Source organism: Gymnoscopelus braueri (genome assembly GCF_963280865.1).
Source record: "Gymnoscopelus braueri genome assembly, chromosome: 8".
Lineage (NCBI taxonomy): Eukaryota > Metazoa > Chordata > Actinopteri > Myctophiformes > Myctophidae > Gymnoscopelus > Gymnoscopelus braueri.
The window spans coordinates 11,542,096-11,556,114 of record NC_137609.1 but is presented as its reverse complement, the minus strand read 5'-3'; the positions used below and the strand labels follow the sequence as shown (position 1 = coordinate 11,556,114).

The window sequence follows — 14,019 nt, the reverse complement described above, 5'->3', positions numbered from 1 at the left end:
CATACTACACAAATGTCGATTTCATGAGTACTGATGATACTCCAAATGAAATCAAACGGCTTATTAAACAACTGAATCAAATAAGCACCCGATGTGAACAAAACGGTTACAGTACAAAAAAACAAATGCATTTTTTCTTCCAGTGCCTGTATGTCAGATGGATTACATTTCCTTCTCATGATAAAACTACAGCAGTAATAATAAGAACAATTCGTAACAAATGCAACAAATACATCAAATTAGAAATGAATATATAAATGAATAAAGTAACTTCATAATTCATATTGGAAAAATAAAATGGGTTGATACTCTTGTTTTTCTCTACGTTTTTTCTTTTTTTTTTTTTTGTTGCCAATTCCTTAAATATCAAATAATATTCTCATTGACTGGTTTAGCGAGCATTATTCTCCCTGTTTGAAGGCTCTTTAAGAGGGAGGTATACTGTATATTATACCCATGTACAGGGAACTGGGAATCAGCACAGCGTTTCACAGTTATCGTGTGGTATGCGACAACAGACCCTAACCACCTTAACCAGAGGCAACTTTATTAAAGAGTAAAATGCAGGAAACCCCCACTCAATGTGCTATCTAATGGCTTACGTTCAGATGCTACTGGTGAAACCCGATTTATGCATCGTCATACAAAAGTAGCCAATATACAAGCTTAACAATGTGTTGCATCGCGATCCACTGTGAGCTTCTAGAGCTGTTGTTTCCATCATATCATGTGACATCGTCGTATGACGGAGCATAAATTAAGCAGGAGCATCCTTTACATCTTTTTTTTTTTTTTGTAGTTGAAGGGCGACTGATGTTGATGCTTTATGCTGAACCTGATAACTCTACAGCATGCACTTGGTGCATCTATTCCAAATTGCGTGATTTACTGTAACATTTTAGGTACATAATATTCATGATCCAAATGAATCGTATAAGTTGTACGTCCTACGTTTACATGTCTTTTCCCCCTCCTAAACGCACAGACTTATTTCTTTTTACGCATTGAGCTCGACCGTAAAACAAGTGCAATTTGAGCATGTAAACACTGGAACTTCTTTCTTTATCATGGCTGTGGTGATGAAACTTGATGAACGTTTGTGGAATAGAAAAATAGGAAAATAAACCTTTTGAAACTTAGGTCATGCAAAACAAAACCTACAAGGTATGTACAAAATAACCGGAAATGCTGACAACGAAGTGCTTCCCAACAGCGAAGGAGACCGTGAGCTCTGTCCTGTTTTTGGTTGCATTTCATCTGAACTGGTTCACTTTTATTGATAACTAACAGATGAATAGACTGATATAACCATCATTGAGGGGGAACTGGAGTCCAGGATGTCGCTGCCTACACCAGGGTCTCTTAACTAGAGGGTTGTGAATTAGAAGTAGGTAGCAAGATTCTCTTTGTGGGTCAATAACTTTTAATAGAGGAAAATTGTGTTATTAAATATATTGGATTTCCTTGGCCTATCCACAGTTTTGGTACAGTACAGAACCGTTCAAAAATGTTTGGCCTACACTACAAGACACAAATCCTTTAATGTTCAAAACATATTTTAATTGACCATATAACATTTCTTAAATTTAGTTTTATTGCCCCTTAAATGTTCTTATTGTTTGATTGAACCGCATATATATATTTTTTTCCACACTTGTTTGCGTTTTATGTCTGTGAAGCACTTTGTAAACAATTTTTTTTGAAGTGCTATACAAATAAAATGTATGATTATAATGATTTGTTTTATTATTATATTCACATTCCGCCCATTTTGCACACAGCATAATGGCAAAATGGCCACTGTATGAATATAGTTGGCCATCACTAAATAAACACAGCTGAGTAAATAGTGGCTGGGCATAGAATGGCACCTGGTGACTGGTCCAGGTAATTATGCAAAACATCCTAGGTTCAATTCCAGACTTGGTGCCTTTGTTACACGTGAGCCCTCACCCTTCTCTCTCTCCCCCTTCCTTCACTGTCCTATTTCAAGAAAAAAAAAGATGGAATCTGACATAGCGTTTTTTACAAATGTCAAATGGCTCTTTGAGCTACCATGATTCGCCAGTGTAGGTCAAGTGTGCCATGTCATTGACTACTTCCTCATAAAGGCAGTATTGCTGATAAGACCATGCTAGTAATGACTATATATATATATATATATATATATATATAGACACTATATATAACACTCTTATCAATGTACTTATTAATGACCCCCCCCCCCCAGTTAATGCCAAGTAGCACTTTGTGATTTGTTTCAAATGTAAAGTGTGTTTACAAATAACATTTATTATTATTATTATTATTATTATGCAGACAGTACGCATTCTTTTGATGAATACTGACAATTTGGACATGATATGGAGTAAGGATTTGTACACAATGACAATTTGGTTCATAATTTCAAGTAATTCAGAACAAAATGTATACTACATCTTGCTTTTGATGGACAGAACTGGTTTCTACAACTCCATGGCCAAGTGAGATTCATCCATGAAAGGATACAACATGTAAGGCTTTAAATACGGTGCCAAATGGCATCAGACGACACAAGCCCACTAATGACTTCTCATCTGATGCCTGTGAAGGGCGTGATATTGCTATTTACTATGGGATTTCAAACATTCAAATGCACGTCATTTTCCCTGTGCAAATGACAGTCTTCTGCTGGAACATAATAATTATAATTCTACCCCTAGATCTCAAGGAATCCTTGTGAAACGAGTGATTGGTGTTAGCTTGGCCCTTTTAGGGTGTGGGTGAACTACAGGAACAGTGCAGAGAAATGCAACGGCACAGTAACGTCCTCAGGGTTCATTTAACTCAGAGCGTGTGCAAATAGAACCAAATGTACCCATAACAGTCTATTTGGTTCCATTTATTTAGCCCCTGTGAGCCTCACTGTGGGAGGGGCTTTACAACGGCATTTCCGTTGCTTCGTTCATACCATGTATATCTTGTGTCTTGTTTTTTTGTTTTTTTTTAGGTTTCGTTTGCAGAATTTATGCCAATGCTAGAGAAAGCTGTCCATGCCATTAGCAGTGAGGCTAGCTGGTATTTACGAACTGCCATGTTTTTGTTCATGCATTAAGAAATATTAAGTGAAAGATATCATATTTACAGTACAATTCACATGTAATTACACATATACACCAGAGGCAAGAAAATTCACATTGAAATCAGTTCAACAGTTTTTTTTCCCCTCCTCGATTACTCCTTGAACGTATGTGTCAAAAACGCACAGAAGAAAAAAGGATTTCACTCTGATATAAGCAAATATTCTAAAGTAAAAGCATAGAACATAAAATCCTCACAGCATTTGGGATGAATGTGCCAATGTCATGTCCAAAAAGCATGTAGTACATGTTCCTAGTGAGATGAGTCATTACTGTATACTGTATTTTCCGCCAGCATGCAAGGGCTAACTGCATGTTTCTCCACGTGAATGTGCTTGCACTTTGTTGAGGGACAAAGAAAAATGAAATCGAGTCATAAAGGAAAAATAAATACCTAGGTATGTTTTTGTGGAAAGTGATTTCTGGGGAGAAACTAACCTGAATAAGAAATGTAAAACTCACTGTTACATTTAAGCAGTGTTACAAAATGTTAGTGCATTTCAGTGAATCACAGAACAGATGGGATAGGCCTCTTTCTGGTCAAACCAATTCCGCCGCTTTTCCTCAAAGAACACTTAGGGTTGTGTTATTCATCATGTTTTTTCTTTTTTTTCTTTTTTACAAACCGTATGTGCTGTTTTTGCACTGGAACAAAAATGGGATCATCTGACTGGCTTCATAGCCTGGCTTAGTGTGACACTTCGAATACCTAAGATCCACCATATTGCCTTTAAACAGTTTGACAAGCTGTTTTGGTCTTTGGACAAAATCTCAACCAAAACATTCATTATAAAAACATATCACACTTTTTATATATATATATTTATATATATAATGACGTTTGTTATCCACCCAAAAATACCAATATGTTACATTAGAAGTAGAATACGTAAATTGAAATGAATGAATGAATGATTGAAATGCACTAAAAAAGTGCTTATATGTCCCTGATTCAGACCTGCTAATTATCCACCAAGATCATGAGCCATTCTCGAAACCACAGTATGGTTTTAGTATGGTAGCTATCCGAGGGAAAAAAAAGAAAGAAAGAAAATAATAAATAAAAGTTCCAAATCTGACAGACGGTGAGGTCTAGCTTGTGATATCTAATCTGCTGATTGGACAACGTTCGCCCAGAAATGAGAATTTGCCGTAGCTCTGTTTATCTCGCGATAGATGTTTACAGGTATGTGTGGATTACTATTACTTCATCTGATCTGTACCGACAAATCTTTGCATCGTGGCTTCCATGTTAAAACCACTCACAATACTGCAACCAGATTCACATCAAGGGACACATGATCCATTAACTGCTGCTAACACAATTTGATGTCCGCAGTTCCAATAACAGCTCACTTCCAGATAGCACCTCATAAAAACCTATGCATATTTGACTGATCAATGGTCATCTATTTTGAAGAATTTCAGCCAGGTTTGTGAGGATGTTAGCAACTTTTGTGTACTGTATGCCTCCCCGTTTCAGTCTTACACTCTAAAAAATGTATCTAATTGAGCCCAGAGGTGGATGTCTGATCATGTTCAGCCGCTGAATTAGTTTTATTGATCATTATTCACGTTCTCTCCTCTTCTCTCCTCAAACAGTAAATCTACAGTAGGCTATGCTCTTAAAAATAAAGATTGATCACTGCATGAGGGGTTGTATAATCATAATATGACCTTATGGCTGGCCCGGGAGCACTTGACAGATGAGTAACAAATGACTTTGGCTACAGGCAGAACATAAGATGGTCGGTCTGGTCTGTCTGTCTGTCTGTCTGTCTGTCTGTAGGATGCAAGCTGGCCTTTGATCAGTATTCATTAGTACAGTATAATATGCCTTTTTTTAGTTGTACACGGCTACTGGATTTCTCTTCCTTCCGCCTGCTCTCTACTACGTCCCGGGCCCCATACTGTGTTCCTATTACAATGTGCCAGTCTCTTCCTTGCTGCTATGTGACCCAGTGGTACTGCATAATGCTGTTCAATGGAAGGCTGTTTCAGAGCTTCAAGCAACCCCAGCAGGTCTTCTCTACGCCTGTCCAGAGCAGGGACTCGGATTTGAAGAACACGAGAGAAGTCCCTCTGAGTGATCTGGATGGGGAATTCTTCAGCTGTGTATACTGTACAAAGGAAGAACTCTTTAGAACGCTGGATTCACACCAGCATAGCGTCGTTTTGCTGACATGTTCGGATGATGACGGTGAGGTTCAATGCAAAGTCCATGGAGATGGAGCACGACCGACCGCTGCTTTTCCCACTGGGTCACAGCCGGTCAGGGGGATCGAGCCAGCAAAAAAGGAAAGCGTCCGAGTTGAGAAAACCTTAAACTGCCCTATAGCGCGTCTGATATCATGTCTAGAGGGGCGGGTTCAAAATTTCTGGCGGATCCTATTGGTTCACCCATCTGTCCGTCAGCCCCCGCCCCGCCCCCCTATGTGCAGCATTGAGGGCCCTGACGTCACAACATTTGGAGCGACGCCCACTGCACTCTGGTTGGTTAGGGAAATGAAACACTTCCTATTCCAGGAACGTCAACGCGCTGGTCCAGGCTCTTATTTTTTAGCAAAACTAAAAAAGAAAAGCCTGGAGATCGAGGCTATAAGAAAACCTCAACTCTGGCGCTTGTGCACAGAACGACGAGCCAATCAGTGCAAATCGGCGTGGAGCTGGCATATATCCTCACAACTACACAAAAAAAGACTACCGTACGAAGGTCGCGAATATCGATAAAAGATTTTAACCAGCAGTTGTAAGTGTGAAATTAAATCAAATTGAGCAACTACCATGGCCTATCTCTATGCCTAAAATGTTTTTCAATCAAGTTGTACCTCTCCCCGTCTGTGTGAACTCACCGGCACCCGGGCACCTGCTGGCTTGACTGCTGCATGGAAGTAGCATATCAGTAGCTTTATTATTTATTTATTAAAACAAAATTCAACTTGTAGTTTAGATCAGGGGTCTTCAACAAGGGGGCCCGGGACCCCTAGGGGGTCCTCGAATTTACTACAGGGGGGGCCGCCAAATCTTTGTGTGATAGGATTATTACATTTTTTTCCTATTCTGAGGGGAACATTAGCCGAAAATAGCAGATCTACAAGCACACAAGGCCTCGCGCTGCGAGGCGTTGTGTTGAAGACCCCTGGTTTAGATAGATAGGCGACTAAACTACATACATAAACAATCGATCCCCAGTATTGTAGGGAACAGGGACAGCTACGGCGCTCCGAGTGGGTCAGACCAGCTGCCTTTGCCACTTGTCTATGGAATCTATTCATTTTAGCCAATACAAAAGGCCATGTAGTTGCTCAATCTTGATGATCTACAGCTGCTAGTTTCAAACTTTTAAAACTTCCATACAGTCATTTCTTCACCTCGGTAGCAGACACGGACGCTGACACGCGGTGACAGGCTGTCACTCGTAACCCCGGGCACGACCAATTTATTGCATTTTGTGAATGTTCCCACTGTAAACGTTCACTCGAAGCTGCTGGTGTGAATTCAGCGTAAAGTCTGATTTATAGGCTACTTAATCATCCTGATGCTGTCAACATGCTCAACTACAAGCTCACGATGTTGTGTGTTGGGAGACGTGTTGGGAGCTTGTAGATCTGCTATTTTCAGCATTCTACTCAGTACTGACATACGACAGTATTTCAGATGGTCACACAACTCTTTCGACACGCATCGACACTTCTTTCGGTGAAATAACTTTTCTTGAGCGAAAGGTTCATGCAACCAAGTATAAATTAGTCCTCCTTACCTCCCCTAGGATGTAATGTATGCCAAAACGTTCTCACGTTCTTACCCATCTCTTACTGTATATTCTTTCAACATTTAGCGCGGTGCCATTTTATTATAACATGAGCAGAACTGGTTTTGAATCCACAACCATGATGCTAAGATTGAACAATGGCAAACTCAATGATTTTTGTGCTGTTAGATAATGAGGACATGGCATATCATTTCAAAAGTCAAAAATCTCCAGTAAGGTGAGCTGGTTTCAACAGGAAAACCCATGGGATGCATGTCGGTGTGAACCCATAGAAACATGATAATGAAATCTTAGTTTGAACTCATACCCTGTAATAAGTTACAAAACACAAGGTCCTACAGGGTATCAGCCACACAAAAGCACAATTTATTTTGTGAATGAACCTGAGCACTGGAAAAAGCAGGGTCCGGAAGAGTGAAACAGAATCTTTTATGGATATAGTATACTTATGGATATAGGCCTTTTGGTTATCATTTCAAATTCATGGCTATTTATCACATATCATCGTGTTTTGTTCCCCAGACGTGCTGGATCACCCATTAAGTCCTGATTACACTGATATTCCTGATCTTTGGGGGGATCTCGACCTCAAAGGGCAGAAACGATGGTGGGGATTATGATTTAAGTTGCGGAGTATATGAAAGGTTGAACACTTCCTCCTCTTATTTTAATCTGCCGTGGTTCCTGACTTGAACTGTAAATTAATTTAGTACATTTTAAGACACTTCCCCAATTGCGGCGGGATCGCAATATATGAACTCCCAAGATTCCCCAGAGCGAGAAACGCTTTACCAGCTACGTTACTGTATGACAACTGATATATACTATATATATACTGTGTGGCAACTGATATATAAGCCTAAACTGTATGACAACTGGTCAAACTGTGGGCTGATAACTGTATGTCTTTCTGAATGTACAAACATCTTTAACCCATTAAAGACCTGAGGCGATTCTTAAAAAAGGATTTCTAAATCCTAACCGTTTTTTGAAAAAAAAAATCACGATTTTTCAAAAAATAGCAGATCTACAACTATGAGCTTGTATATCTGCTATTTTTTTGGAGTAGCCAAAGACATCTAAAGTGACACAGATGCGTTCCAGGTCTTATTGGGTTAAATCTTTACTATGGAGATCATTTTAATTCACTCACTGGGTGTAACCAACCCCCCCCCCCCCCCCCGCCCCACCACCAACACCACCTTTTTCCTTAGACACACAAAAGCAGGACATGATGTCAATGAAATACTGCATTGAAAGAGCAATGTGAATCACTAGGATGGGATAAAAAACATTACAAGTAATACTTTCAAACTCTGACCCATGAGAATACTGAATGATAAAAATGTACAGGATGTCAATTTTTTTTTCTTCGTCAAACAATCAAAATGAGTAATGCTTTACCTTTGAACTTTTGAACTCTTTATCTAGTAATAATGCCCTAGCGCTAGAACATGATCTGACACTCTCTGAAATCACAGTATTTTCAAGACAAAATCAAATCTACAATAATCAGCATTTTTGTATTTCTTTTTTTTTTTTTACCATAATGAAAACCCCCCCCCCCCCCCCCACACACACACACACACACACACCCGCCCCACCCGGCCACCCCCCCAAAGGACCTGTTTCTAAAACAACTTAAGAGGAGGCGCAAAAAGGGGGAAAAAAACAGAAGTTTTGCGTTGACTCTGGGTTTTTTAGGAATGCAGCGGTCTAAAATCCCGTCGTCCGCAAGGTGAGGCCAGTCGAACAAGAGGAGAAGGAAAAAGAAGCCCATTTTAGGCCAGAGCTGATGTCTGCGAGAGTAGAACGCTATCGATTCACTTTAAAGAAGAAGAGAGGGGGTGGGGGGAGCCAATAGGAACAACACATAATCCCAAAAAACTAGGTTTCTGCTGTACAGAGGGTAGAAATGCAGAATTCCGTGCATGGTATTCATGGGCGATGGGGGGGGGTTGGAGGGAGGGGGGGGGGGGGGGGGCTGATGGAGGGGTAGAAGGATCTCACTCAGCCTTGATGCCTGAACAGACAAAGCCACCACTGATTTTCATGAGCTGCGGTAGAGAGGATTTGTTTTTCTTTTGATTACAATAAGTATCAATAAAAAGTCAATGGGACTCTGAGACATCTTTTTCTTTTCTTTCTCGAGAGCTTTCACTTTCCTTTTGTTTTCAGTTTCTTTTTTTTCCTTTTTTTTTTAATAGCAAAAATATCATGCAGTCTTTAGTTCCAAAAACCCCCTGGTTGTGGGATCGGTGTGTTTGTATGTTTGTGTGTTTGTTTGTCGGTCAGTCGATCGGTTGGTTTTTGTGTGTTGGTTTCAGGAGGAAAATGGAACTCAAAAAGCCTTGAAATTCTTCTCTCACAATTATTCTTAAACATTCAAGTCATCCTATTAATACTTTGTACAGCAGAAAGGTCCTTCAGATTTCACGTGTGTATATATAAATATAATATATAGAAATATGCATATACATATCTTCCAACTCGTATATGTGTATACATATTTTGCGACTGTATCAAAGCCAATTCAATGTGCTCTCAAAATATGGCCCATGATTCCTTGTGGGATGCACATCAATTCACATAGTACAACCAGTAGATTAGGTTGAAAAATCCAAAGACGATGGGGAAAATGACCCGGGACCACTTGTCAATGGTGCTGACGTCCGCCAGGTTTGGGATTTTCAACTTGAGCTTGGACGAGCGGCGCCGTAGCCGGCAGTTGGCCCGGCTCCGCATGGCGGCGCCGCCGCGGTCCAGCGAGTGGTGGCTGAAGCCGTCTCGTGGCGCCATGGGCTTCCTGAATTGGACCCCAGAGCTGTCGAAGGACATGACCGAATTCCGAGAGTCACTAACGCTGCTCCCGACGTCGGACGGCATCACCTCGTTGTTCATCTCCAACGTGGTGAGGAGGATGTTCCCGTAGGCGTCCACCTAGAGAGAGAGAGAGAGAGAGAGAGAGGGAGAGAGAGGGGGGGTGTCAGGCCAGCTGCATTATACCCCACCCTACCCCCCCCCCCCCCAAATCCCCATACTGCTGAAACCCTCCAGAAAAAGCTTTGACCACTTAAACCCTGTTATACGTGGTTGTGCGTCAAATTAGAGTAGATCTACAAGCTCACAATGTATCGCAACGCGACACGTTGTGTGTGAGTGATTAAAAAAAATAGCAGATCTACAAGCTCGTAGCGCGGCACTCGGTGCCGCGCTATGAGCTTGTAGATCTGCTATTTTTGAATAGCCAAAGTGTAAAATAATGCTTTCATATTTTCATCAAATGTTCTATTTTTGAAAATTAATATTGGCTGCTTATGACATGCCCAGAACAAGGCCGCTATAGGGCTCATGTGGTTGAAGCACAATGCAGTGATGATATGGAATGACATTTTTCTTTTCTTTGCATGCTTCAAAGATTTATATATAATAGTTACAACACATTTCCTATTCAAAAGTCCTAACTAGATAATCTACAACGGATGTTTCCACTGGTAATAAACTTGATAAATTACTTGAACATCCTTTTATAATCTGATGTCATTTTGACGGCTGTCCTACAGCTCATTATGAGTTCTAAATAACATGTACCCCAACTTTTCTTTGTTCCTCGAGATACAGATTTCTCCGCTGTGTAAATGACCTGAAGGTGTTGGTTTGAAACGGCACGGAAATGGAGTCCTTGCAATGTGAAAGAAAAAATGAAGAGAACATTAAAACGGCTATAAAAAATTACTGGCAAGTAAGCAACATTTGTCTAAGAATTACAGAATGCATAACACATAAACTGTTAACAGGAACAACTTCAAAATAAGCATAATATTATTTTATACATCACACACACACACACACACACACACACACACACACACACACAAAACAAGGGGCTTCATTCAGTCTAGCCGGTTTAGCATCCACCGCTGAATGTTTTCAATGCCGCTGCCACCGCCTTTGTTATTTTTGACTGTCCAATTTAGATGAAAGCCCCGGAAAATACATGTTCAACAGCAAGGTAGCGGAGCAAGAATGAATCAAGCCCACGAGCATAACGTAGACAACAACCTAAATAGGAAATGAGAATGTTTACACCACCGCTGAGCTAGATGAATCACTATCTCAATGGAAAAGGGCTATGCTCTATAGAAAGCCAGAGTCAGTGCTTGGGGGAGAAGCAATGGATGATGGCTGGAGAATGCATATGTGGACTAGTATGCTTCCTGGCAGATTACTTTGGGGAATGTGTGTTGTCAGTTGTTTGAATAGAATTGACTTTAGCTATAGGAATCAGATATGGGGAAGGGAGAAAAAAAAAGATGGTTGTTTTATACTTGAACTCTGATTGACACAGGAGGAGGAGAAGAAGGAGAGGATGAAGATGCAAACCTGTTCCCTCAGGCGTTTCTCCTCGTATCGCGGGCGCTCGTTGTTAGCTTTGTTCAACCGCTCATTGATTTTCTTCTGCTGCTGGGGGCCCCGGCCAAAGAACACGTAATTTACAAAGGCATATTCAAGCAGGGCCAGGAACACAAACACAAAACAGCCCATGAGGTAGACGTCGATGGCTTTCACATACGGGATCTTTGGGAGAGTCTCCCTAAGGTGGGTGTTAATTGTAGTCATGGTGAGCACCGTTGTCACACCTGAGTATGGCACACACACACACACACACACACACACACACACACACACACACACACACACACACACACACACACACACACACACACACACACACACACACACACACACACACACACACACACACAAGAAACAATTAATGATAAGCCACATAGTCGGAAAACTGCAACATTTTACCTTTAGCCCTTTTTGTTATCAAGTCAGTGGTGACTGGCAAATGAAATGTACAGAAACTGAAATTAGCACTTCATCAGCTATAATTTTTGTAAAGACCCCCAAAAGGCCACCTTAACATTTCACTTAGTCGTCATTTGTGTGCTTGCTTTGAAGAGTTATGGATCTGAAAATAATTCAAAGTTAAAGTGTTTTTTGATGGTGACATTTCTAGAGTTCAAACCAAATCCAGAGGGAACATATGGTATCGGAGAGAATAGGCAGCCAAAATACTGCTGGCAAGGTAACTGGGGGAGGGAAGGTCACCCCAAACCCCTCCAGTGACCCACGACTTGTAGCTCAAGTTCAAATGAATGACAGGAAGTTTACAGTTGTTACTTATGTAATTCAGCCCTCTCTGCAATGCATATTAACCCATTTAGACCTGGAACGCATCTGTGTCATTTTAGATTTGTTTGGCTATTCAAAAATAGCAGATATACAAGCTCATAGCGCGGCACCGAGTGCCGCGCTATGAGCTTGTAGATCTGCAATTTTTTGAAAAAAATAAAAATAAAATATATATATATATATATATATACCCTTTGTACTTTTTGTACTTTTAGTCAGATTACCTGTGCACCCGTACCCAGTTCGGTAGAACTGCCATGCGACCGTTCAATAAAATCGGGAGATCATCATATTTGGAATTCTAATGGAGTTCTGATGTGCACATACTACCACTTATAATGGTAGCGCAGCACAAACATGACACAAAGCGTGGCCACGGGCCAATCTGTATAGCCGATGGGTCGGGTTGGCCAATCAAGGAAGCCGGTGACTAGTGCTACACCATATTCACAAAAATACTCAATATGTGAAAGATATTCACAATATGTGAATCCTTGGCCTACTGGCAGTGTGCACAAGACATTTGGCGCTGATCATTCCGGTGGTTTGCGATATTAGCGACACACACACACACACACACACACACACACACACACACACACACACACACACACCCTCTTCTAAATGGCTCGCCCCCTAAAAGCCACATTGTAAAAGCAATGCGTCTAACCATGTGAATTAGTGTCTAACCATGTAAGTTAATTATAAACAATACAGTTGAGTTATTTCCCTTATTTGGCCAGCTATTTTCATTAGGGCAGTAAGGAGAAACAAGACATCTGGGCGCATTTAATACTGCATGTTCTGTGTGCATCACTGGAGCTTTCAGCGCTCAAGCTCCATGTGGTGCATACATACTGTACATACATACATTTTACATTGATACAGCAACCTTGTGACTTGCGTGCTCACTGCATTCCCTGGGTGCATGGTGAAGGGTCTTACCCAGGGCCACCCGGGCCGCAGACGCATCGTAATTGATCCAGAAGGAAACCCACGAGAGGATGGTGATCAGGATGGAGGGCATGTATGTCTGCAGGATGAAATAGCCAATGTTCCTCTTGATCCTGAAACTCAGCGACAGCCTAGGGTACGAACCTGGAAATGAGTGGAAGTTATAGATCAGTGGTGGTGGGCAACTTTGATGATGGAGAGGGCCACTATATTTCCACACTCACTCCAGAGAGCCACATCTTATCTCCGTATTTTAACTTTCTTTTCGTAAATTAATGCCGTACTTCAAAAGTAGCAAACATTTTTTAATTGGAATCCTGTTTTTCTTTTTGCTATTTTTGAATTGGAATCCTGAAAAGTAACATTTTTATTTAATTTCAAATGCATTTAGTTATACTAACTTCATGAACTTACATACAAATACATTGGACATAAAAAAGACAATATAATTTTAATACTAGTCATTAAGCTACTGATATAGACTGAAGTAATTAAAGCGGGTCATGTTTGCATGTTTGCAATTATAGCAGCTGAAATCAATAATATATCAGTATTCCGATGTTAATCTGCGGGCCGCATTAAGTGAAGGTGGGGGCCACATGTGGGCCCCGGGCCGCCCGTTGCCCATGTATGCTCTAGATGGAGAGGAGGGAAGAGCGGAGAATGGAGTGATAGATGGAGAGGAGGGAAGAGCGGAGAATGGAGTGATAGATGGAGAGGAGGGAAGAGCGGAGAGGATGGAGTGATACCATGGGAGAAGAGAGAGATGGAGTGATGGATTGTTGAAGAACAGAAGTAGAAGAGCAAGGGTAGGGAAAACGCATAAGTGAAAATGAGAAAGGGAAGACAAGGGAAGAGGGGGCGGTTGATATTGGCACAACTTAAAGAGTTCCAAAGTCTGCACTCTTGACAACGCACAAGGGTAGTCATTTCTCCATTTGTTCAGATGGAGCACTTAATTTCCCCAAAGCG

The 14,019-nt window shown here is 41.0% G+C and overlaps 2 protein-coding genes across 2 annotated transcripts in view; both read right to left on the bottom strand.

The window, feature by feature from the left end:
• The window catches only part of LOC308090674 (V-set and immunoglobulin domain-containing protein 1-like), a gene marked incomplete at its 5' end in the record, with an annotated part of 37,956 nt that extends 31,939 nt beyond the window's left edge, over window positions 1-6,017 (bottom strand). The window contains 2 exons of the mRNA XM_080435940.1: window positions 5,031-5,239; window positions 5,948-6,017. Coding sequence (XP_080292066.1) covers window positions 5,031-5,239; window positions 5,948-6,017 — 279 coding nt within the window. The remainder of the gene's footprint in view (window positions 1-5,030; window positions 5,240-5,947) is intronic.
• A 3,454-nt stretch (window positions 6,018-9,471) lies between these two features.
• The window catches only part of gabrb4 (gamma-aminobutyric acid type A receptor subunit beta4), a gene marked incomplete at both ends in the record, with an annotated part of 71,925 nt that continues 67,377 nt past the window's right edge, over window positions 9,472-14,019 (bottom strand). Inside the window, 4 exons of the mRNA XM_080435910.1 lie at window positions 9,472-9,831; window positions 10,483-10,572; window positions 11,275-11,531; window positions 13,039-13,191. Coding sequence (XP_080292036.1) covers window positions 9,472-9,831; window positions 10,483-10,572; window positions 11,275-11,531; window positions 13,039-13,191 — 860 coding nt within the window. The remainder of the gene's footprint in view (window positions 9,832-10,482; window positions 10,573-11,274; window positions 11,532-13,038; window positions 13,192-14,019) is intronic.